At 55.4% G+C, this 20,021-nt stretch overlaps 8 protein-coding genes across 8 annotated transcripts; 5 read left to right on the top strand and 3 right to left on the bottom strand.

Moving 5' to 3' along the window:
- Positions 1-989: 989 nt before the first annotated feature.
- On the top strand, positions 990-2,284 carry ISF_05364 (Mov34/MPN/PAD-1; the record flags this gene model as incomplete). The annotated part of the gene is made up of 2 exons (XM_018848969.1): positions 990-1,266; positions 1,320-2,284. The coding sequence occupies 2 exons, from the start codon at positions 990-992 to the stop codon at positions 2,282-2,284; spliced, it is 1,242 nt and encodes a 413-aa protein (XP_018704105.1).
- A 1,498-nt stretch (positions 2,285-3,782) lies between these two features.
- Positions 3,783-5,727, bottom strand: ISF_05365 (vacuolar protein sorting-associated protein vps17; the record flags this gene model as incomplete). Its single annotated transcript, XM_018848970.1, has 3 exons — positions 3,783-4,648; positions 4,702-5,155; positions 5,209-5,727. 3 exons carry the CDS (start codon positions 5,725-5,727, stop codon positions 3,783-3,785), a joined length of 1,839 nt encoding a protein of 612 aa, XP_018704106.1.
- A 698-nt stretch (positions 5,728-6,425) lies between these two features.
- ISF_05366 (hypothetical protein) lies at positions 6,426-7,347 on the top strand (the record flags this gene model as incomplete). Its single annotated transcript, XM_018848971.1, has 2 exons — positions 6,426-6,521; positions 6,577-7,347. 2 exons carry the CDS (start codon positions 6,426-6,428, stop codon positions 7,345-7,347), a joined length of 867 nt encoding a protein of 288 aa, XP_018704107.1.
- Positions 7,348-7,432: 85 nt separating this feature from the next.
- Positions 7,433-8,359, bottom strand: ISF_05367 (Chorismate mutase, AroQ class, eukaryotic type; the record flags this gene model as incomplete). Its single annotated transcript, XM_018848972.1, has 3 exons — positions 7,433-8,101; positions 8,171-8,231; positions 8,289-8,359. 3 exons carry the CDS (start codon positions 8,357-8,359, stop codon positions 7,433-7,435), a joined length of 801 nt encoding a protein of 266 aa, XP_018704108.1.
- Positions 8,360-9,548: 1,189 nt separating this feature from the next.
- On the top strand, positions 9,549-11,758 carry ISF_05368 (mitochondrial division protein 1; the record flags this gene model as incomplete). The annotated part of the gene is made up of 4 exons (XM_018848973.1): positions 9,549-9,617; positions 9,748-10,348; positions 10,400-11,301; positions 11,483-11,758. The coding sequence occupies 4 exons, from the start codon at positions 9,549-9,551 to the stop codon at positions 11,756-11,758; spliced, it is 1,848 nt and encodes a 615-aa protein (XP_018704109.1).
- Positions 11,759-12,178: 420 nt separating this feature from the next.
- ISF_05369 (hypothetical protein) lies at positions 12,179-13,744 on the top strand (the record flags this gene model as incomplete). The annotated part of the gene is made up of 1 exon (XM_018848974.1): positions 12,179-13,744. The coding sequence occupies one exon, from the start codon at positions 12,179-12,181 to the stop codon at positions 13,742-13,744; it is 1,566 nt and encodes a 521-aa protein (XP_018704110.1).
- A 519-nt stretch (positions 13,745-14,263) lies between these two features.
- ISF_05370 (jumonji domain containing 5) lies at positions 14,264-15,568 on the top strand (the record flags this gene model as incomplete). The annotated part of the gene is made up of 1 exon (XM_018848975.1): positions 14,264-15,568. One exon carries the CDS (start codon positions 14,264-14,266, stop codon positions 15,566-15,568), a length of 1,305 nt encoding a protein of 434 aa, XP_018704111.1.
- A 536-nt stretch (positions 15,569-16,104) lies between these two features.
- ISF_05371 (3-isopropylmalate dehydratase) lies at positions 16,105-18,726 on the bottom strand (the record flags this gene model as incomplete). The annotated part of the gene is made up of 4 exons (XM_018848976.1): positions 16,105-18,273; positions 18,366-18,440; positions 18,523-18,554; positions 18,627-18,726. 4 exons carry the CDS (start codon positions 18,724-18,726, stop codon positions 16,105-16,107), a joined length of 2,376 nt encoding a protein of 791 aa, XP_018704112.1.
- Between the last annotated feature and the right edge of the window lie 1,295 nt (positions 18,727-20,021).

The following is a 20,021-nucleotide window of genomic DNA, read 5'->3' on the forward strand; positions in this document are numbered from 1 at the left end:
CGGCCGTCTTCCGCTGGCCTGGCGGAAGATCAACCAGCGGGAGGACAGAGAAGAAATAGAATGTATCCGGCCGCCTTATTGCCGGCCAGGAGGTCCGGCAAGAAGATGGGAAAAGTCCCGATCCCCCACCCTTATATTCCGCCCATGTCTCTCGGTGCAGATTTTGGGCATACTGGCAATGCGCGATGATGGCCTGGGTCCAACGTCGTCATCGTCGTCGTCGTCTTTTTTTGCTAAAAAGAGAGACGCGATTTAAGACCAGCCTCTTGGAATGCGGTAGTGTCTTTTGATACGGATGACTCTTCATACTTGGCAGGGCAGTGAATATCACACTTTCTTCCTTTGCACTTACACTCACCACATCAATCCATGCTCGCGCGCCCGTTGCTACTTGCATGGGCTGGCTCCATCTTATCCAGGATAGCATTAGAAAGATCTGTTTGCTTTTGTCTGAGCATATTTAAAAGTCCCAGGGTTTCATGACGGCGAAAATCCCTTTAGTCACGTATATATACGTACATACATTGGTAGGTGTATGGGAGGGAGGCCTGGTGCCAGTCCGACGTCAGATAATGCAACTTTGATATGTCCTGTGCGATGCACCGGCGGGAATACTACCAGACGTGAAACAATAAAATCAACTCATTTAGCAAACGGACCTTGTAATCTTTCTGCTTTTTTTGCTTTGTTTGGTTTGGTTTTTTTGGCATGAAAGAATATCGTGACGAGTGTCTGTCGCCTCTGACGGCATCAGGTATCCAGGTACCTGGTGGTGGGGCACTGCCGCTACAGCAGGCAACCAACTGCGCGGGGCTGCGAAGCTACAGGTAACTAACCAAGAAACCAATGTAGGTAGCATATCCAAGCTTCAGCTTCATCTCTTCATCTCCAGCTCCCGCCACGCACTCCTGCCATTAACCACTCATTCCAAGCAAAACCAGTCGCAATTTGATTGAAGCTGCATAGTAGAATACCTACCACCACCGAACATGGAGGCTAGCAACCTCAACCCCCTCATCTCGAGCCAGAAGAGCTCGCAACTCCATGCCGTGCTGCACCCGCTCGTGCTCCTCACAATCTCCGACTACATCACGCGACATACTCTTCGTCAACAGTCCGTACCCATACTTGGCGCTCTCCTCGGCCAACAGAATGGTCGCGAAATCACTATCGAGCATGCATTCGACTGCCACCTGATCGAAGCGCCAGACCAGGAGGGCGGCTACTTGCTCGACAGTGATAAGTTCTCCGCCAGGCTAGAGCAAAGTACATTTCTCCTTCACCCCCTACCCTTCTCGCATTGCTGACGCTAGTTACAGTGATCACCGTTCACAAGGACCGCCAACTCGAGTTTGTCGGCTGGTACACGCTGCTTCCTGCCGACGGTCCAACACCGACAATCTTGCCCATCCACAACCAGATTCTGCAGGGCTGGAACGAGTCTGCCATACTTCTAGGCTTCCATCCTCAGGAAGTCCTCCTACATTCTGTCGGCGGCAAGCTACCACTCACCATTTACGAAAGCAATTACGAAGCGGACGAGTCCAAAATCGACAACGATGGCGAAGACAAGAAGATGGATGACGGCGAACCGCCCTTGAAGCTGAGGTTCCGAGAAGTCCCATACTCTGTCGAGACGGATGACACAGAAATGATCAGCATGAACTATATCGCAAGTGGTGCGGGAAACGCTGCCGCTGTCGCCTCCAAAGACCCGCAGCCCGCGCGATCTGTTGAGTCAAATGGCAAGGGCAAGCGTCGTCTGGTCGAGAGCGAACGGGAAGACTCGGCCGAGGCTGCTCAAGACGATGAGACTGGGGTAATGCTCACGCGCGAGGAAGAGGAGACCCTCGCGGCCCTCACTGCCAAGGCCAATGCCGTCAAAATGCTGCAATCGAGGATCCAACTTCTCACAGCATACCTCGACAGCCTCCCGGATTCCTTTGGGAACATTGAGACGGAAGACGAAAGCTCCATGGATACTGATGCTTCTACCGTAACACCTTCCTTGACGGTCTTGCGGGAGATCAAGGCACTGACGGGCCGCCTGGGGCTGGTGATTCCGTCAGACGAGGAAGCTTTCAGAGAGGAGATGGCATCAGAGGAGAATAATGTCAATACTATCAACCTGTTAAGCACCCTCATGCAGGCCATCGGTGAGGTGCGCGATGTCGGCAAGAAGTTCGCCATCGTGCAAACAGGTAAGAACGCTCACCAGCGGGGCCGCGAGTATCCTGACACGCCGTCGTTTCAACTGCCAGGCACGAGTGACTTATTCATGTAAAACGGCAAACCAGTTGGTGATGGACACGAAGACTAAGAAGCACAACATGGCATGGCGTTTAAGAGATTTACACGGAGCTGAAATACCAAAGCTAGACCATAAGTACTGGGAAATGATCGCAATTACTTTCACATGATGCTGCAACTAAGCAGGATAGGTCATTGTCACATACATAACGAGCTGATATGGAAAGCAGAAAGAAAAGAGGTCCCATTCAGTCATTACCGCAAGCTCGGATTTTCAGTCCAGCTAAAAAGAATGGCAAAAAAACTGCGGCCAGTGTGACTCGAACACACGACCTTCAGATAGGTATCTAATCCGTAGGATTGAAGTTGTACTTCAGTCTGACGATCTCCCAGCTAATCTATGGCCGCCGAGTTATTTCCGAGCCGCTTATTTTTCTTTATACGGATGGTCAACTTTTTCACGTTGTTGGTTGCGCCGGTTTGTGACGTTTGTTGGCCGTGCCACACAGTCGAGATGGAGGGTGATCATCCCCTCTATGTCAGACAGGTCTCTTCCGTCGGTGTGTCTTTATCAGTAAAAGACCCGATAACGAAAGTAAGTGCGAGCCAACGAGCCGTTCGTAAAAATTACCGATATGGCTTCCGTGACAGGCCTGTACGAGGCAGCAACGTACATAGTTGGCTCTTCGTTTAGCGTCGAGTAGTAGCTTATTTCGTCATGGTGTAGAATCAGGGACTTGGTCGAGTTAAAATCAGAAAGATACTTCAAGAGCAGAGAGAAGGGCGGTTGAGGAGTATTATGGTGTAACTTGTCCCGTTGTCCCCCTGTTGCCCAAAAGTAAGGAGCCCAAGTTCACGACGCCCAAGGCCGCGCTGGCCAGAAAACAACCCGCCAACCGACAACCAGACCCACTCTCGGGCGGGCCAGACCAAAAAAAAAGAACTTGCGGCCAGTGTGACTCGAACACACGACCTTCAGATAGGTATCTAAATCCGCAGGATTGAAGTATGACTTCAGTCTGACGATCTCCCAGCTAATCTATGGCCGCGAGTTGTTGGGAAAGTGATTAGCTATTTTGACTTGTATACCCACAACCGCCGCCAACCTCAACCGCCCCCCCGTTCACCAACTACCCTACAGACTTGAGAAGTCGACAAGTATCAGCAAACCATGCCGGGAATTCGCGAATTTCTGCTTGGCAATCAAATCCGTGCTGTATCTGGTGTCTCTTTGGCTGTTTATAAATTGATTTCTGGCGTGCCAGGGTGTGGCTGAGCTCAGGAAGGGAGCGACAAAACCTTCCACCATCACAAAGTTGAAAGACAAGACAAAAACGGACTTGCTCAACCGCAACGCTGCTACTACATAGCTTATCCACACATTTCCAATCACCACGGAGAATTAAGCAGAATACAATTCAAATTAAAGAATTTCACTGTGGCTAATTGAACATTAGGCGAGGGAGCTCGCTCTCGCCCGACGCAAAACCCATCCCATCACAAATTTTTATGTGTTTCCCTCCCATACTTGCTTAAAAGGTGCTCGTGGCCAGGCGGCTCGCCGCGTTCCTAGCATCGATGCGGTCGTCGTCCTCTTCCTCCGTCAAGCCCGCCAAGCTGGCCCGTCCGGCCGCGCCGCCCGCATCCTGCTGCGCGTCATCCGTCTCGTGGTCCTCGGGGAGCTTGCCGAGGAAGCTCGACGAGGTGCTGCGGTTCGACGCGTCCGCGCGGCGCGGCACGCCGCTCCACGCGTCGCCCTTGGGGCCCTGGCTGGCGGCCAAGCTGGTGCGGCGGATCACGGGGTGGGCTTCGCGGCCCAGTCGGCTGAGGCCGCCCGACGAGTCAATGGCGCGAATGTCGGCGCGGACGCTCTCCAAAACGGACAGCGTGCGTCGCTCGGCTTCAATCTCGCGCAGAACAAACTCCCGGATGCTCAGGCGCAGGTCGTTGGATGTCCGCGAGAACCACTTGCGGCGCTCCTGCAGAAGATTCTGGGTTACCCTGTGGGTCTTGTTGTATAGGTAGGCTTCCGTCTCGCGGGCATCGTCAAGAGCCGCAATGGCCTCATCAACCTTTTCACGGCGCACGCTGCTGCTAGTCTTAAGGCGGTCAGCGGCATTAAGCTTGCTCCTCGTTGCTTCTTGAGCCTGGATAAATTCTCTGGTGAGGATTTGCCGGTTTGTCAAGGTCTCCTTGACAATAAAGGCATCTTGCGAGTGATATTGAAATGGGTCGCCAATAGTGGATGCCTCGGCGGTAGCCTGCGCGGCATGGTAATCTCCCACATTTTGGATAACCTTGCCCAGCTTTCTGTAGGCATTGGCCAAACCAGGGTGGGGTTCTTGCACATGCATACCTCCGAGCTTGACTCCAAAATCAGACTCGGCCAGGCCAAGACCTGCAAGAACATTGTCAGCATTGTAGATGTAGTCCTCCGGTGTCGCCGCATACCTCGCCTGGCCTTGACCAGCTTATCAACCTTGTGTCCGGCGTCCATAGTACCAAGATAAAATAGTTTGACGGCAGGACGTGCATCGGCGAGCTCGGGCGTATCGTCAGGCGGCGGCGCAAACTGTTTGAGAATCTTTCTGCGAACACCTGTGGCAGGCTGCTTCATCTTAACCAGTGGGCTGTAGCCAAAGTCCGACTCGACGAAAAGGATCATCTCGTCGTCTCTCATCAATGTCTCGCTGCTGCATACATAGTTGAACCATCTTTGCATCAGAGCCTTGACCCGGGTCTCATCCTCGTCGGTTCCCGCGCCGGCCGAGGTGACGGCCGGGGGGACGGCAGGCACAAAGGCATCGGGGTTGGCGGAGATGAGGTGGTCGGCGAGCTTTACAAACTCGGAATGCAGGCGGCGAACATCGCGATATTGGGAGGTACGGAATCGAGGAAGGTTGGTCTGCAGGTCGTCAGCAGGGCATAGGTAGGTATAGGCAATCGCCAAGCACATACATAGACGTCAAATCGCAGGAGCGGGTCTTTCTTGCCAGTGCGCTCGAGACCGGTAATCTTTGCTTGTAGTCTGTATTGAGGTTGCACCGGTCTGTGAACCGGTCCTTCGGAAGGCGGCGCGGGACCTTGATTGGGCTCACCCTCGTGCCCCTGGGGCGCGAAGCCAGAGTGCTGTTGCGGTTGGTGGTGCTGCTGTTGAGCGGGCGGTGCGGGCTGGGAATGTATCGTCTGGCTAGCCTCAGATTCTTCATGGCCCTGAACCGTTTCGCGGTCGGTCTCGGCTTCAGTCTCCGAGGCAGTGGTGGCAGTTCCGGGCCGCTGGAAGCCGTCGGCGCCGAGAGCTGGGCTGCCTAGACCATTGGAGTCTTGCGACGAGAAGGGAAACGACGAGGAGGAGCCCTCGTTGGGCAGGCTGGCAAAGGGAGGCGGGTTTCTCTTGGGCGAAGAGGTTGGGGAGTTGCCCCAGGGTGAAGCTCCCACCGGATCGTCGGTCTCGTGGATGGATGCGCTGTAGTCCATGGTAGCGGCGGAGGGCTCGATGACGGATGAGTGGTGCGGAGTCGCTCAACGTTCGTTGGGGACGGTCTGGCGCGGTTAACCGGAGAGGTGCTCGTCGCCGCGCGGATGAGTAGGGCGGGGGGTCTCGCGCGTGGCAAGGAGGCAGGCTGTGATGCGTGCCGGCGTGTGTAATTTGGCAATTGGGCCCGGCGGTTGTGTCCGTGACGCAAGCTGAGAAGGCTGGTCGAGTTGGCAACTTGGTGGCGGCACTGGGTGGATGGGATGAGCTGCTGCAGGCGGGTCGCTCGGCGGAGCTTTCTGGCCTGAGCCGCCTGACCACTGACGAGCCGCCCGGGGAAAGCACTGGTGTCATAGTTTAGAAGCCTCAGGTTGGGAGGGCCTGAGATATTCTACCGAAAAGTTCCTCAAAATACATACGATTACTTGTGGAAAATCACAGCAGATTTAATTTTCTTGTTTCCTTCTCTTTCTTCTTATCTATATATTCTACCTTCACAACTTTTTCATAACTTGTTGCCTTGTCTCTTACCTCTCGGTAGGCCTTGACCCAGAAACAACCACCCGCCTGTCCTGATCAAGTTTAGGGCGGGGCAACCAGCCAAAAAATTGTCCACCAGGTTGACCGGTTCAGACATTTTCTTCTTCGCAAACATACACTGCACCTCTCTTCCTCTGAATCAACCTCAGACCAGCTCACAATGGGAAAGAAGCGATCTAGAGAACAAGACGGACTGTCTGGAGGTCCGTCTGCCAAGTCTGCCGACAAGATGGACGAGGACGACAGCGACGAAGAGGTAACCATTCGCAGCCATCATAACTCTGTGTAGTCACTGACTTTGCGCTTCCTAGGATTTTGACATGGTCGATGTCGACTTTGAATGGTTCAACTACGATCCCGAAATTGACTTTCACGGCGTCAAATCCCTCTTGCGACAGCTCTTCGACGTCGATGCCAGCCTCTTCAACATGTCGCTCCTGGCCGATCTCGTCCTGTCGCAACCCACAATCGGCTCGACTGTCAAGGTCGACGGCAAAAACACTGATGCCTACGCAATGCTTTCAGTCTTGAATACCGCTGTTCACAAGGATGCCGACACCATGAAGGATGTTCTGCCGTACCTGGTCGAGAAAGCCGGAACCAACGCCGCTCTGGCTCCCGTCGCGGAGCTCATCAACGCTAACAAGCACGTTGGCCTCATCTTTTCTGAGCGCTTCATCAACATGCCCTCTGAGATTGCTCCACCGCTGTACTCCATGCTCATTGACGAGGTTGAGGCCGCGGTCGAGGACAAGGAGCCGTACGAGTTTTCTCACTACCTGATTCTCACGCGCACTTACACCGAGGTCGAGTCGACGCTCGACATTGAGGACCGGAAAAAGAAGAAGGCCAAGGAGGAGGCTTCCACATTTTACTTCCACCCTGAAGACGAGGTGCTGCAAAAGTATGCAGTCGCCTTTGGTGGATTTGCCTACACCAAGGAGGGCGACGCTGTCGCCGACAGCAAGCGCGCGTTCCAGGAGATGGGAATCAAGGCCCAAGGACACATGATTCTTATTGAGGCCGCCAAGTTCTCGGAGGCAATCAAAGCAGTCAACGATTATATAAATCCCGGGAAATAGAGGAAGCAAAACTAAAATAGAGAATAAATTTTGTATATATGATGACAGTATGGCTACTCGTAACTTGGGATCCTTATGCTCGTGACTATGCGGCAGGCTCAAGGCGCTGCATCAAGTATTCTACTTCGACCTCCTTTGTCAAGGGAATAACATACTTTTCATACATGGCAGCGACGGCGTCGACGTCAATCTTGATGTGCGACTCGGAGCCCTCCTTCAGACCGGGATCCTTGCCGTAGGTGCGGGCCTTGAGACGCAGGCGCTCAAAGATCTGCAGCTCAACGGCGCGGTTGGTGATGGCGTCGTCGATGCCCTTGCGGTCGCCAGCCTTGATGAGGGCGGTAAACTTTTCCGTCTCAGAGCGGAACTTGCTCTCGGCGACGAACTTGCCAAAGTGGATGCGGCGGGAGAGGGCCTGTAGGCAGGCGATGTCGCAGGTGGCAGCCGAGCCGTAGTTCTCCTGCGTCTCGCCGCGGTCGCCGTGGCCAAAGTCGGGGCAGACGGCGGGGAGGAACTTGTCCGTGTAGAAGTCCTTGATTTTGTCGTTGACGTTGACGTCGTTGTCGTGGAGGATCTTGGGGTAGCTGAGAGGTTTGAGGATGGGCTTCTGCACGGCCTCAGGGAAGAAGGGGTACTCGTCGGGCGACTCGTAGCGACGGATGAGGGACTGGAGCTTCTCCTGCTCGCTCAGGTACCAGTCGAAGAAGCTCAGCTTGCTGTCGGGGATGTCGAGGGCACCGGGCATGTAGATGGTCTGTCGCGGAGGATTGTGAGCAATCAGCGTGCTCTAGCCAAATCAGCAAAGTAGAGCAGAAAATCATACCTTGTTCAGGGCAAACTGTACACGCTCAATGAGGGCGAAAATGATGGTATCTTCCAAACGGCTGCCAGAGTGAGTAAAGCGCATGAGGGTATGTGAGCGGCACGATGAGCATACGTACATGAGCTGGTAGCGGATGCGCGACAGGTCCAACGCCTGGGAGCCATCATTGAGATCGACAAAGGAATCCATGGAGGGCGATGATTGTTCGTGAGATGTCGAAAATAACTAGAGGTTTGAGATTGAGTCGTGTTTGGCCAAGGCAAGGCAGAGACAATGGAGGGGCAATTTTCTCCGAGCATCGGCTGCAAGACCGCTGAACTCTGCGGCGTTGCGCATCCAACAGCGGGCAGCATCAGCGGGGGTGTCGCTATAGTTTTGCGCTATGGGCCCTATAATCCACTGAAGGTTGCTAATTATACGGATAAAGCATCACCAGGTGACGTTCAGTAAATGGCGGTTATCTTCCTATGCGACCTATTGACCGTGTTCCTTGAATTAAACTTGAGCATGCCGGCGGCCCTCTGTTCTAAGAGTTGAGGCAAACAGGCAATGAACAGAAAAGAAGAATAAGAAGAAAATGAAATAGTAATAATAAGCGAAATGTAACGAGCAGCCCAAGTCTAACCAGAACTCTTTGTCTGGCCCCTCTTAGTTGCGCTGCGAATGAAGCTGTACCTGGGCTTTAGGTAATATTTAACAGAACAATTCGCAACTGAGCGAGAGCGAGAAAGGCAGAAAGATACGCCGGAAAGCCGTAACTGAATCAAACCATGAAATAGCAAACAGCGATAATGAGAACTTCTTGGTTGTAATTCATTTTGCGTTGGCCCTTATTAGTTTCCAGTGGGTGCTCTTACTCAGTCATGCACCTAGCACGACAACTGAGTACACTAAATAGAGCTTCAAGTGGCTGTTAATTAATAATTGCAATCTAATATTGGAATCTTTAGAGACTTATCTTTTTCTGCTTTCCTTGACTTAGAGTAACTATTCTATGCTTAGAAGGAGAGTAAGTTGTGTTGGCAGGTCCGTGTAAATGCCTACCCAGAGACCTTTTCCTGCTGTAAAAAACCGGCCCCACAATAGCTACAGTGCTTGGCCTCGCTAAAAACAAGCTTCCAAGGTTCGTCCAGTGAGACACCAAGATGGGACCACTCAAGCAACTCACTGTCGGGCAGCTGATTATAGCGCGCTTCAACGAGACATCCCTGCTCCCGCGCTCTTCAAGCAGCCCTCCCATTGGCACTTGGCGCTCTCAAATGCGAGGCCACCCTTTGTCGCAAACTCCCTCTGACTTACCTGCTCTACCTGCGCTGCAGCTTTCGCCAAAGCCCATTGACCACCGCACAATTGCAGCTCAAGCTCTACGGCCGGAGCCATGGCTGATCCGGAAAGCCAATACGATTTCGCTGATGATGGTCCCGACGACGACCAGTCGCTCATTTCGGTACGCGACACCAACATCGCCTGACCATCGTTCGCCGTCACCCCCTGGTGTCGTGTGATGGTAGCGCTGTCCTTTGTAGGCCACACTTTGTTTGCTAACGCGTCTCCTTCTCGTCGCTGTCATGTCACAGACCCGCGGATTCGAGGCATTCGGCAGAAAAGTGACAACCACCGCCAGCCACCTCATGGGCCCCGTCAATGCCGACGGCGCATCGATTCACTACCAGGCTGCCATGGCTGAGGTGCATAAGCAGCTCAAGAGGCCAACGGTTCAGCGCAGCATGTTCGCCATGGCAAGGACTACGCCCACCGACATCGTCCGCTCCAAGCTCTCCCGATCCGAAATCCAGCATCGCGCCCTGACGGCCCTCCCTGACCATCTCCTCTCCAACATTCCCGACAACGAAAACAGCTACTCGCTCTTCCAAGGCTTCCAGGCCAGCTTCCCCGAACTTACGGACGAGGGTAAGAAACATCGCCGACGTGTCTCGAGAGGGAGAAAGCTCCTCGAAGATGGCACAGGCGTTTCCGAGACGCTGCAACTCAGCCAAGCCAAGAAAGAAAAAGCCGCCATGATGCACGAATTTGACTTGCTGGCTGTGCGCAAAAACATGGCCAGTAGCGAGATTCGCGAAATAGACAATAAAATCGCCAACCTACATGGCATGCGCCGAATTATTATGGAAAGACTGGCAGGCTTGGAGCAGGAGGAAGCGCTGCTTGAGCATGATAGTAAGCCGCTCTTTCGGTCTTGCTGGCCTTGACGCATCTAACATTCCGCAGTTCTCGACGTCGAAGGAAGAGTCGAGGCCGCCCAAGCACTCGTTGACGAAGCTGAGGAAATTGCAAAGAACACCCCCACGAGAGATGAAGTCGACCTCGTCGGTGATGCCGACGACCACGACCACGAATTCATGTCGCAATCAGTCTATGACAAAATACCGAGCTCTTCCGCTAGCACACCAACGAAGAGGCCCAAAAAGGTTCGCCGCCGAAAATCTATGCCCATTTTGCATGAGCATTTCGAGCCGGGCTCCAGCATTCGCGAAATCCGAGCACACAAGGACACAATCACCGCCCTCGACTTCGACGCGCCTTTCGGCGTCATGGTCACTGCCGCCCTCGACGATACGGTTCGCGTGTGGGATTTAAACGCTGGTCGCTGCATGGGCCACCTTGAAGGCCACAACGCGTCCGTTCGCGCATTACAAGTTCAGGATAACATCCTGGCTACCGGCTCAGTAGACGCAACAATCAAGCTATGGGATCTCAGCAAATCACACTACGACCCGCAAGGTGCCAGTGGGCACGGAGAAGAGGACGAGGATGCCATCGCGTTTGAGAACCCCAACGACCACCACGTTGAACCGCCTCAGGGTAGCATGGATGACTGCGAGCTCTTTACATTGCAGTCACACGTTGGAGAAATCACGGCCCTTCACTTCCGCGGCGACTCCCTGATCTCGGGGTCTGCAGACAAGACTCTGCGTCACTGGGACTTGGAAAAGGGCCGCTGCATCCAGACGCTGGATGTCATGTGGGCAGCCGCTCAGGCTTCCGCGAACCCCAACACATCCGATGCGGCTTGGAGACCAACTGGACGCTCACAATCCAGCTCGGCTGATTTTGTTGGGGCCTTGCAGGTGTTTGAATCGGCTCTAGCGTGTGGTACCGCGGATGGTATGGTACGTCTGTGGGATCTGCGCAGCGGACAAGTACATAGAAGTCTCGTCGGCCACACTGGGGCCGTATCGTGTCTTCAATTTGATGACGTACACCTGGTGACTGGAAGCTTGGACAGAAGCATAAGAGTAAGTTCAAGTAGGCAAGGCAGACCTTGAGGCATCAGTACTGACCGGATAATAGATTTGGGACCTGCGAACTGGGTCCATCTACGACGCATATGCATATGACAACCCTATTACGAGTATGATGTTTGACGCGAGGAGGATTGTTAGCGCTGCTTGCGAGGATGTTGTCAAGGTGTACGATAAGGTAGAGGGAAGGCAATGGGACTGCGGCGCGGGCGTCACGGCGGCCGAGGAGGGCAGGAAGACGTCCATTGTAGAGCGTGTGCGAGTAAAGGACGGGTACCTGGTAGAGGGCAGGCAGAACGGTATTGTCGGCGTCTGGACATGCTAGAATAGGGGATCTGGTTGGCTCTTTGATATTGACAGCCTATAAATGTACAATTTACTGGTATTATAACATGGGCCAGAATTCGAGCCGTGCACGCTTATGATTACTCGCGAAGTTGTTTCTCAGCACATACGCAAGCACTGAAACGTAAGCCGAGTACTGGGGATATTTTATTCATTTTCTTCTCATCGTTCATTGAGCTGGTGCCAACTGGGGTAACTCGATTAGCATCTGCTATAAAGCGTGGGGTGATCGCCCAAGCTCTCTGGTGGCGCCCCGCTAAAAGTGACAGTTGACGGTCAGAAAGTCCCGTGAACCTTCCTACTTCCGTCACCAACTTCGCGGGCCGTTCTGGTGCGCATATGGCCAATCTCTAGATATTCCGAGACCAGAGAAACATAATACCGCCCGACAAGACATCACATGGATTCCTCGCCGCTCATCAAGGCGCACGACCACGCGCAGGCCGCGGCGGTCGCCACCCGCCAGCAGTCCGCCGACACGACCGTCGCCATCAACGAGCACACGCTGGCCGCGGGGGAGTTTTCCAACGCCGCCCAGCGGACATCCAGCATCGAGGCCCTCCGCACGCTCAAGCTCCTCGAGGCGCACCACCAGCGACTCGCCGAGCTCCTGAGGCTGCCGCCCGACACCCACCCGCACGAGGGCGACGAAAAGGCGCTGGGCGAGAAGGATGGTGCTGGCGGTGTCGCTGCCGCTGCGGCGGACGGCCTCACCTCCTCCGCGGGGACGTCGCCGCGGTCCGCCGCGTCAACGCACATGCCGGGGCTCGCGCAGCAGCGGCGCCACGTCGCGCGGGAGATGTCGTCGTCGATCGCGAGCAACCTGGCGTCGGCGAGGGGCATCCGTGGCAAGTATCGCGGGCAGCCGCTGAGCCCCAGCGTCTCCAACGACCAGGCGCCGGGAAACGTCGACCCGCACCCGCGACGGGACGGCTCGCGGACCAAGATGCAGACGCTGATGGACCACCAGCCCGGGAAGCCGACCTGGGTGCCGCCGACCATGCAGGCTGCCAAGTCGGATGCTCGCCACAGGTCTGCCTCGGCGCCGCAGCCGGAGCAGCAGCAAGACCCGGAATTGAATGCCGACGATGCTGGATACACGAGGTTCTACAATACCTTTGGCAGCATTATTAATAAGATATCGGCGCCCCTGGCGTTTGCTGGCCTGCCGCTCATCCAGGAGGAGTCAGTCACGTCGGAGCAAGAGGTGCCGGAGCCAACACCATCTAAGAGAAGACCAAAGACGGTTCCGTCCCCAAGTGCCGAGCCGGATCTGTCCAAGATTTACTCCAAGGCTACGATGCGTGTTCTGGCGCGCGAAGGCCACGCGCCCCACGAGTCCTTCTACGTTGTGCCGACGACCGGCCATACCATGTCCTACGCCAACATTTTGAGCTACGCCGAAAAGGAGAAGCGCCGGCTAGGCAGCTCCGTCCATAGTAACGCAGAGCCCGCCATCGCAGAAGAAGAAGAGGACGACTTTGTAGACGCGCGCGAGCTCCCCGCGGTCCTATCGCCAGGCGCGAAGCGACGAGTCGGGAAGTCATCCTCATCATCACACACCGAACGGCAGCTCAACAACACCATCGAGGAGTTGTACACGGAAAACCAGTCCCTTAAAGACATGCTAGACAAGCTGTCGAAGCGACTGCACACGTTCGAGGCCAGCGCGCAGAGCTCGGCCATGGCGCTGGCGGAGAGCTACCGCCTGATGCGGCCGTCATCGCCAAACGCCACGGCGAAGCCGGACGACGGCGCGGCGGCGGCGATGGTGCGCAAGAGCCAGGAGATGGAAGAGCAGCTGGCGGCCGCGACGAAGCAGATGGAGCGGCTGGAAAAGGATAATCGGAAGATGCAAAAGACGCTGGAAAAATATAGGGAGAAATGGGAGCTGTTGAAAGCTGGGGCCAAGGCGCGGAGGGATGGCCAGAAGACAGATGTCACGGAAGATGATAGTCAGGGCTGAATGAAGGCTATTTGACCAGTAACTTAGCTTAATTTATGATGAGATGAACCCATCTATGTATTACTGCCTGTTATTCTTGTATTGGGATATTGCTTTCGGTACGTACCTGGGTTGAGGCTCCTGCCGCCATGCTGTGCGCCAAGTAGGTGACGCCTAAGAATCTCGCAATACCTTGTGGAGAAGCTGTCACTTGACAACTTCATCTCTTCAACTCATCATTTTTTCAAGTAACCAAGCGACAAACACTACGCAGATGTCATCATGACCAGTGCTCCATTCATTTGCTATCCCTTTGGACGACTTATATACCACTTTCAATCGAGTATAAAATGGCTGCCGGAGGCAAGCGACGCACAATTCAACGTGGATGGTCGGCCATTCAACGACCAGATGCGAGACCTCGAGGCCCGAGCCATGGAGGTCATGCTCAAATACCAAGCACGTTGGCTGTTGAAAATGCACAATTCTTTGACGACCGACACACAGGCTTTTTTTGAATTCTACAATTCGCCTCCGAAGATGTATTATCATGTTCTGTCACAACGCTTACACGACGTTGAGGTTGGCAGCCACGCTCGACTCTACGCTTATCCGCTTGACGCGGTGCCCGTCCACTGGCGACAAATCTACTCTGACGTGCAGATCCTCAGCGCCTTTCTGGCTATCATCAGGCCTCTGGAGGAACAGAGGTCAAAAGAGCACCAACGACAGGCTTTCCTGAAGGCGCTGGACGAAGTCGTCGCGCGGCTCGATCGCGCCCTCATCATAAGCGGCGGAGCAGGGCGCATCCTTGGCAAGACATGGATAGACAAGGCCATGGAGCTGATTGCTGAATTCTGCACGCAATTCCCGTTGCAAGTCTCTCAAGCGGAATTCTCCTTCGAAGAGCCCTACGGTCGTCCCCGACTGACAAGTCCGTGTGAGAGACACCATGGCTGGGACCTTGCTCGGTTCGAGATGTATATGAGCCACGGTCTATTCAATGCCTTGGAAACAGGTGCGATAGGACCCAAGCCGGTTGTATTTACGGACTTGACGGGAGGCGGATGGCCTGCACTTCTGAAGTGGTGTCGGCCGCAGTATCTCTTCCATTTGACCTTGGGCGGGCGAAGGCTGGTACCTGTAGAAATCGGACGTAGTTATGTCGATGATTCGTGGGGCCAGGAGCTCATGCCATTCAAAGAGTTTGTCACCCGCTTCATTGACAGCACCTTGACTGTTACTGGTGTTGCGAGCGCCGCCTCTGGCCTTGCGGATAGTCGCCCTCCCTCCGCGGCACAGACTGGCTATCTTGCGCAACATGATCTCTTTCAACAAATACCTGAACTTCGCAATGACATCCTAGTCCCGGACTTTTGCTGGGCTCAGGTTCCCGCCCTCGACCCAATCACCGGATACGAAAAGCAGCCAAAGCTCGACATGCCGCGGCTCAATGCCTGGTTCGGCCCGGCCGGCACCAACTCACCTCTCCATACAGATCCGTACCACAACCTCTTTTGCCAAGTCGTGGGCACAAAGTACGTGAGGTTGTACCCTCCCCAGGCATCGAAAGCAATGCGGCCAATGGCGACCTCTGACGGCGGCATCGACATGAGTAACACGAGCAGCATCGACTTGCTCGCGGTCGAGGGCTGGGCCGGAGCTGTTGATGACAGCAACGAGGAAGCTGAAGAGCAATTACGTGAGATAAGAGATAGCCTCAAGGGCGTTGAGTTCTTTGAGTGCATCCTTCAGCCCGGCGATACACTGCTTATTCCCATGGGGTGGTGGCATTTTGTGCGGAGCTTGAGCGTCAGCTTCAGTGTGAGTTTTTGGTGGAATTAAACTATCCCCTTGATCGAGTGTTGTACCACGAGCTTGTATGAATAGAAAAGCAGGGAGGATATTCGTGATGATACCGAGGCGAGAGAGGTTTGATATTCACACTAGAAGCGATTCGGCCGCATAGCTGATTTTACGACATTCTACTTGAACCCATCTCATACCTGATCAGAGTGGGTTTGAGACACAGTGCACCAATCTCAGAATCATCATCAACATAGCATGTGTGCATATTGGCACTCACAAGCTCGTCCTGTAGCTGTGTTGCGCAAACATTACATTCAGTACAAGGACGGCCTACCAGAAAAGCTGGGTGCTCAACAAATATGGAATTATCATTTGTTCTTATCCTTACGAGAGACCTCGCTGCAGCTTGAGTACGTTCAAAAGACTCAGCTTATATAAAGAAAAAGGAAAATATCAAAAATCATTCAACTCCTTCCCAATGACATGGTCCGCACCATCTTTTTCGCCCACCACCCGCTGCTCTCTTTTTTTGGTCTTTTGATCTTGGTTTTTTTTTTCCTTTCCTGCTTTCGTCACCAATCGAGGGGCTCGCTGATGGGCTCGCCGCGGTTCGTCTTGGTCACCGGCACCGCCTTGGCCGCCAGCTTGCCGCCCTGGCCCTTGCGGCGCAGGTACGCGGATCCGTCCAGCCAGGGCGTCACCTCCGTCATGCGGCGCTCAAACGCCGCAATCTTGTCCTCCATCTGCATGGTGAGACCAATGTCGTCGAGGCCGTTGACTAGGCAGTGCTTGCGGAACTCCTCCACGTCGAAGCGGCAGATGGCGTCGCCGGCGGCGGTGCGCAGCACCTGATTGGGCAGGTCGACCTCGACCTCGCGCCCGGCGCGGGCCTCGGCCGCTACGGCGTCGAGGTCCGCCTGCACGGGCACCGCGATCGGCAGCATCCCGTTCTTGAACATGTTGTTGAAGAAGATGTCGGCAAAGGACGGCGCGACGACGGCCTTGATGCCAAAGTCGAGCAGCGCCCAGGGGGCGTGCTCGCGTGAGGAGCCGCAGCCAAAGTTTTCCCCGGTGCACACGAGGATCTTGGCGGCGCGGTAGGGCTCCCGGTTCAGCACAAAGGCCGGGTTCTCGGAGCCGTCCTCGTTGTAGCGCAGCGCGTTGAAGAGCGCGCTGCCGAGGCCGGTCCGCTTGATGGTCTTGAGGAACTGCTTGGGGATGAGCGCATCGGTGTCGACGTTGGCCATGTCGAGGGGTGCCGCGATGCCCTTGAGGGTCAGGAACTTGGCGAGGCCGGCGCCGGCGCCGGCACCATCGGTGCTGGTGGCGGCGGCAGCGGCAGCCGCCTCGGTGTTGGTGTGGGGCAGGTTATCCTCGGGCTGGTCGGCGAGGGCCTCGCGCTCCGCGGCGTCGTCGGCGATGCGCTCGTCGGGATGGGGCTTGCCGACGGCTCCGGCGGTGGCGGGCGGCTGGCTGGCCGCGGCGTGAGGGCTGGTGGTGTAGTCAGTGAGCTTGCGCACGTCGGTGAGCTTGCCGACGATCCCGGCGGCGGCGGCCATGACGGGGGACATGAGGTGGGTGCGGCCGCCGGCGCCCTGGCGGCCCTCAAAGTTGCGGTTGGACGTGCTGGCGCAGCGCTCCTTGGGGCTGAGGATGTCTGGGTTCATGCCGAGGCACATGCTGCAGCCGGCCTCGCGCCACTCGAAACCGGCGTCGAGGAAGACCTGGTCGATGCCCTCGTCCTCGGCCTGCTTCTTGACGAGCCCGGAGCCGGGGACGACCATGGCGCGCTTGACGTTGGGCGCGATGTGGCGGCCGCGGACGACGGCGGCGGCCGCGCGCATGTCCTCGATGCGCGAGTTGGTGCACGAGCCAATGAAGACCTTGTCGACGGGGATCTCTTCGAGCGGGGTGCCGGCGGTGAGGCCCATGTACTCGAGCATGCGCCGGCCGGCGGCGCGCTTGGACTCGGTCGCGAACGTCTCGGGGTCCGGCACGACGCCGGTGATGGGAATGACATCCTCGGGGCTGGTGCCCCAGGTGATGGTGGGCACAATGTCCTTGCCGTCAATGAAGACGTCAATGTCGTACTGCGCGCCGGGGTCCGACTGCAGCGCGCGCCAGTAAGCGACGGCGCGGTGCCACTCTTCCGAGTCGTAGCGCGGCGCGAGGGGGCGGCCCTTGAGGTACTCGAAGGTGACGTCGTCGGGGGCGACCATGCCGGCGCGCGCGCCGCCCTCGATGGACATGTTGCAGATGGACATGCGGGCCTCCATGCTGAGGGCGCGGATAACGGAGCCGCAGAACTCAATGACGGCGCCGGTGCCGCCGGCGGTGCCGATCTTGCCGATGGCGTGGAGGACGACGTCCTTGGAGCTGACGCCGGGTGCGAGTTCGCCGTCGACCTGGATGCGCATGTTCTTACTACGCTTAGTGATGAGACACTGCGTCGCCAGGACGTGCTCGACCTCGCTGGTGCCGATGCCGAAGGCGAGCGAACCAAAGGCGCCGTGCGTCGACGTGTGCGAGTCGCCGCACACCAGGGTCGTGCCAGGTAGGGTGAAGCCCTGCTCCGGACCGATGACGTGCACGATGCCCTGGCGCTTGTCGCCGAGGCCAAAATAAGTCAGGCCGAAATCCTTGACGTTCTCCTCGAGGGTGACGCATTGTGTCCGGGAGTCGTCTTCCTCGATGAAGGTGGCAATGTCCTTCATGCCTTTGCGGGACGTGGTCGGGACATTCTGCGCAAAAGAGGAGCTATGGTTAGTGTGTCTGGTGCAGAAGAGAAGAAGAAGATATCGTAGTATGCTACAAGCGGTCGAGTTCGACTTACATGGTCGGTGGTGGCGAGGGTGCAGTCTGGTCTGCGGACGCTGCGGCCGGCATTCTTGAGACCCTCAAAAGCTTGCTGATTTTTTTATTAGCTTGAATCTGATCGTCGACGGCAACTAGAAGAGAAAAAGTATCTTCGCGGAAGAGAAATGGCGTACGGGAGAGGTGACTTCGTGGACCAAATGGCGATCTGGTGGGGGAGTGGTTAGCTTAGAACAGAAGAATAAGCTACCAGCCAAACGGGCCGGGGGCCAAGACGTACCGATGTAGAGCAGGAGAGTTCCATCGAGCTTCTCATCGACAATGTGCTTGGAGAGCACCTTATCGTAGAGAGTTTGCGGTTTTGACACGGATTCAGGCATTGTGGTTGTGTGAGTTGAAGACAGAGAGAATGAGGGAGAAAACGCGGAAAAAAGAAGTAGTGCGCAGAGACGTTGCGGAGGAAGAGGAAGATGGAGGAAAGAGGATGTGAGTTTTGGTGGGGTTGATGATGTCGGGGACCGCCAAGGTATCTAGCCAAGGTGGTGAAATTTTAGTGTAAGAGGAGGCTTGAGAGCGTATGTGAATGGAACGCGATTGGAGGAAGGGAGATGTATGGGTGTTGGTGGTGGTGAAGAAGAAGCTAAAAGCCAAGCGATCAGCCACGACAATTAGCAGTGGCAGGAAGCAAAAAGCGTAAAGACAAATGAAGAATTTAAAAGAGGATTGGAAAAGAGGGCTCCAGAGCTCTTTTATGAAACCCCGTTGCCACGCAATAACAAGGGCTAGGCGAAGAAGGTATTCGCAGCGCCGGCCTCGGCGGCTCCGATCATCGGAGAGCCTGCCCAGCAGCACAGTAGGCGCTCCGAACCGGCGCTGAAATTGTTCCCTGCGGGCTTGTGATCGCGGGGGCCGCGTTTGGGCTGGTGGATTGCTAATGCGCCGTTGGCATTGGCTGGCTGGGCACCTCGACTTACTTGTACCCTCCCTGTAACACCCACTATAACTGCAGGGCGATGGGGGGTACGAGAATTGCTCGGCCCCGATGCTCGCTCCATTCACCTGCTCGCAAGAGCATGGACCGAATATTGCAAAATATTGGTCAGATTAATGGTTGCGATGAGAAATATTTCAAGTTCTGTGCAACCAACCTGTACTTCTCCAACGAGACACAACACCAGGTCTAGCTGCTGTACGAGTCTGACCCCTCGTTAAGCTGTACCTCTAAAATGTCCTCGCTGCCTGCACTGGCGTCACTCCGTTACTCCGGTTCTACCAAACGACCTCGAGGTCGTATTACCCAGCCATAAAAAATGTGTTCCATGCGCACTGCTACGAAATCTAGTGTTCCAGCCTCTTACAATTGCCCAAAATGACCATACACATTAGAGTCAGCCTGCAGTGTCAACCCGTCGGACTGATCGAGCTGCATGCAACATGCACCCCGCCATCAATCTACGTCATCAGACACAACACCTCACACCAGAGTACGGAGGATTAAGAAATCAACATATTCATAAAGTAGTGAATTCCTGTCTAAGTATATTTATCTCGTAACTCCTACACCGCATCGCTTCCCTTTCCCAATTTACCTTCTCCTCATCCGCCCGCCCCGCTCAATGCAGGCTTACCATCATCACGTCCACTTCTCATTTACCTACCTTCTCATTTCACCATG

This window comes from Cordyceps fumosorosea (assembly GCF_001636725.1).
Source record: "Cordyceps fumosorosea ARSEF 2679 chromosome Unknown scaffold_12, whole genome shotgun sequence".
Classification (NCBI taxonomy): Eukaryota; Fungi; Ascomycota; class Sordariomycetes; order Hypocreales; family Cordycipitaceae; genus Cordyceps; species Cordyceps fumosorosea.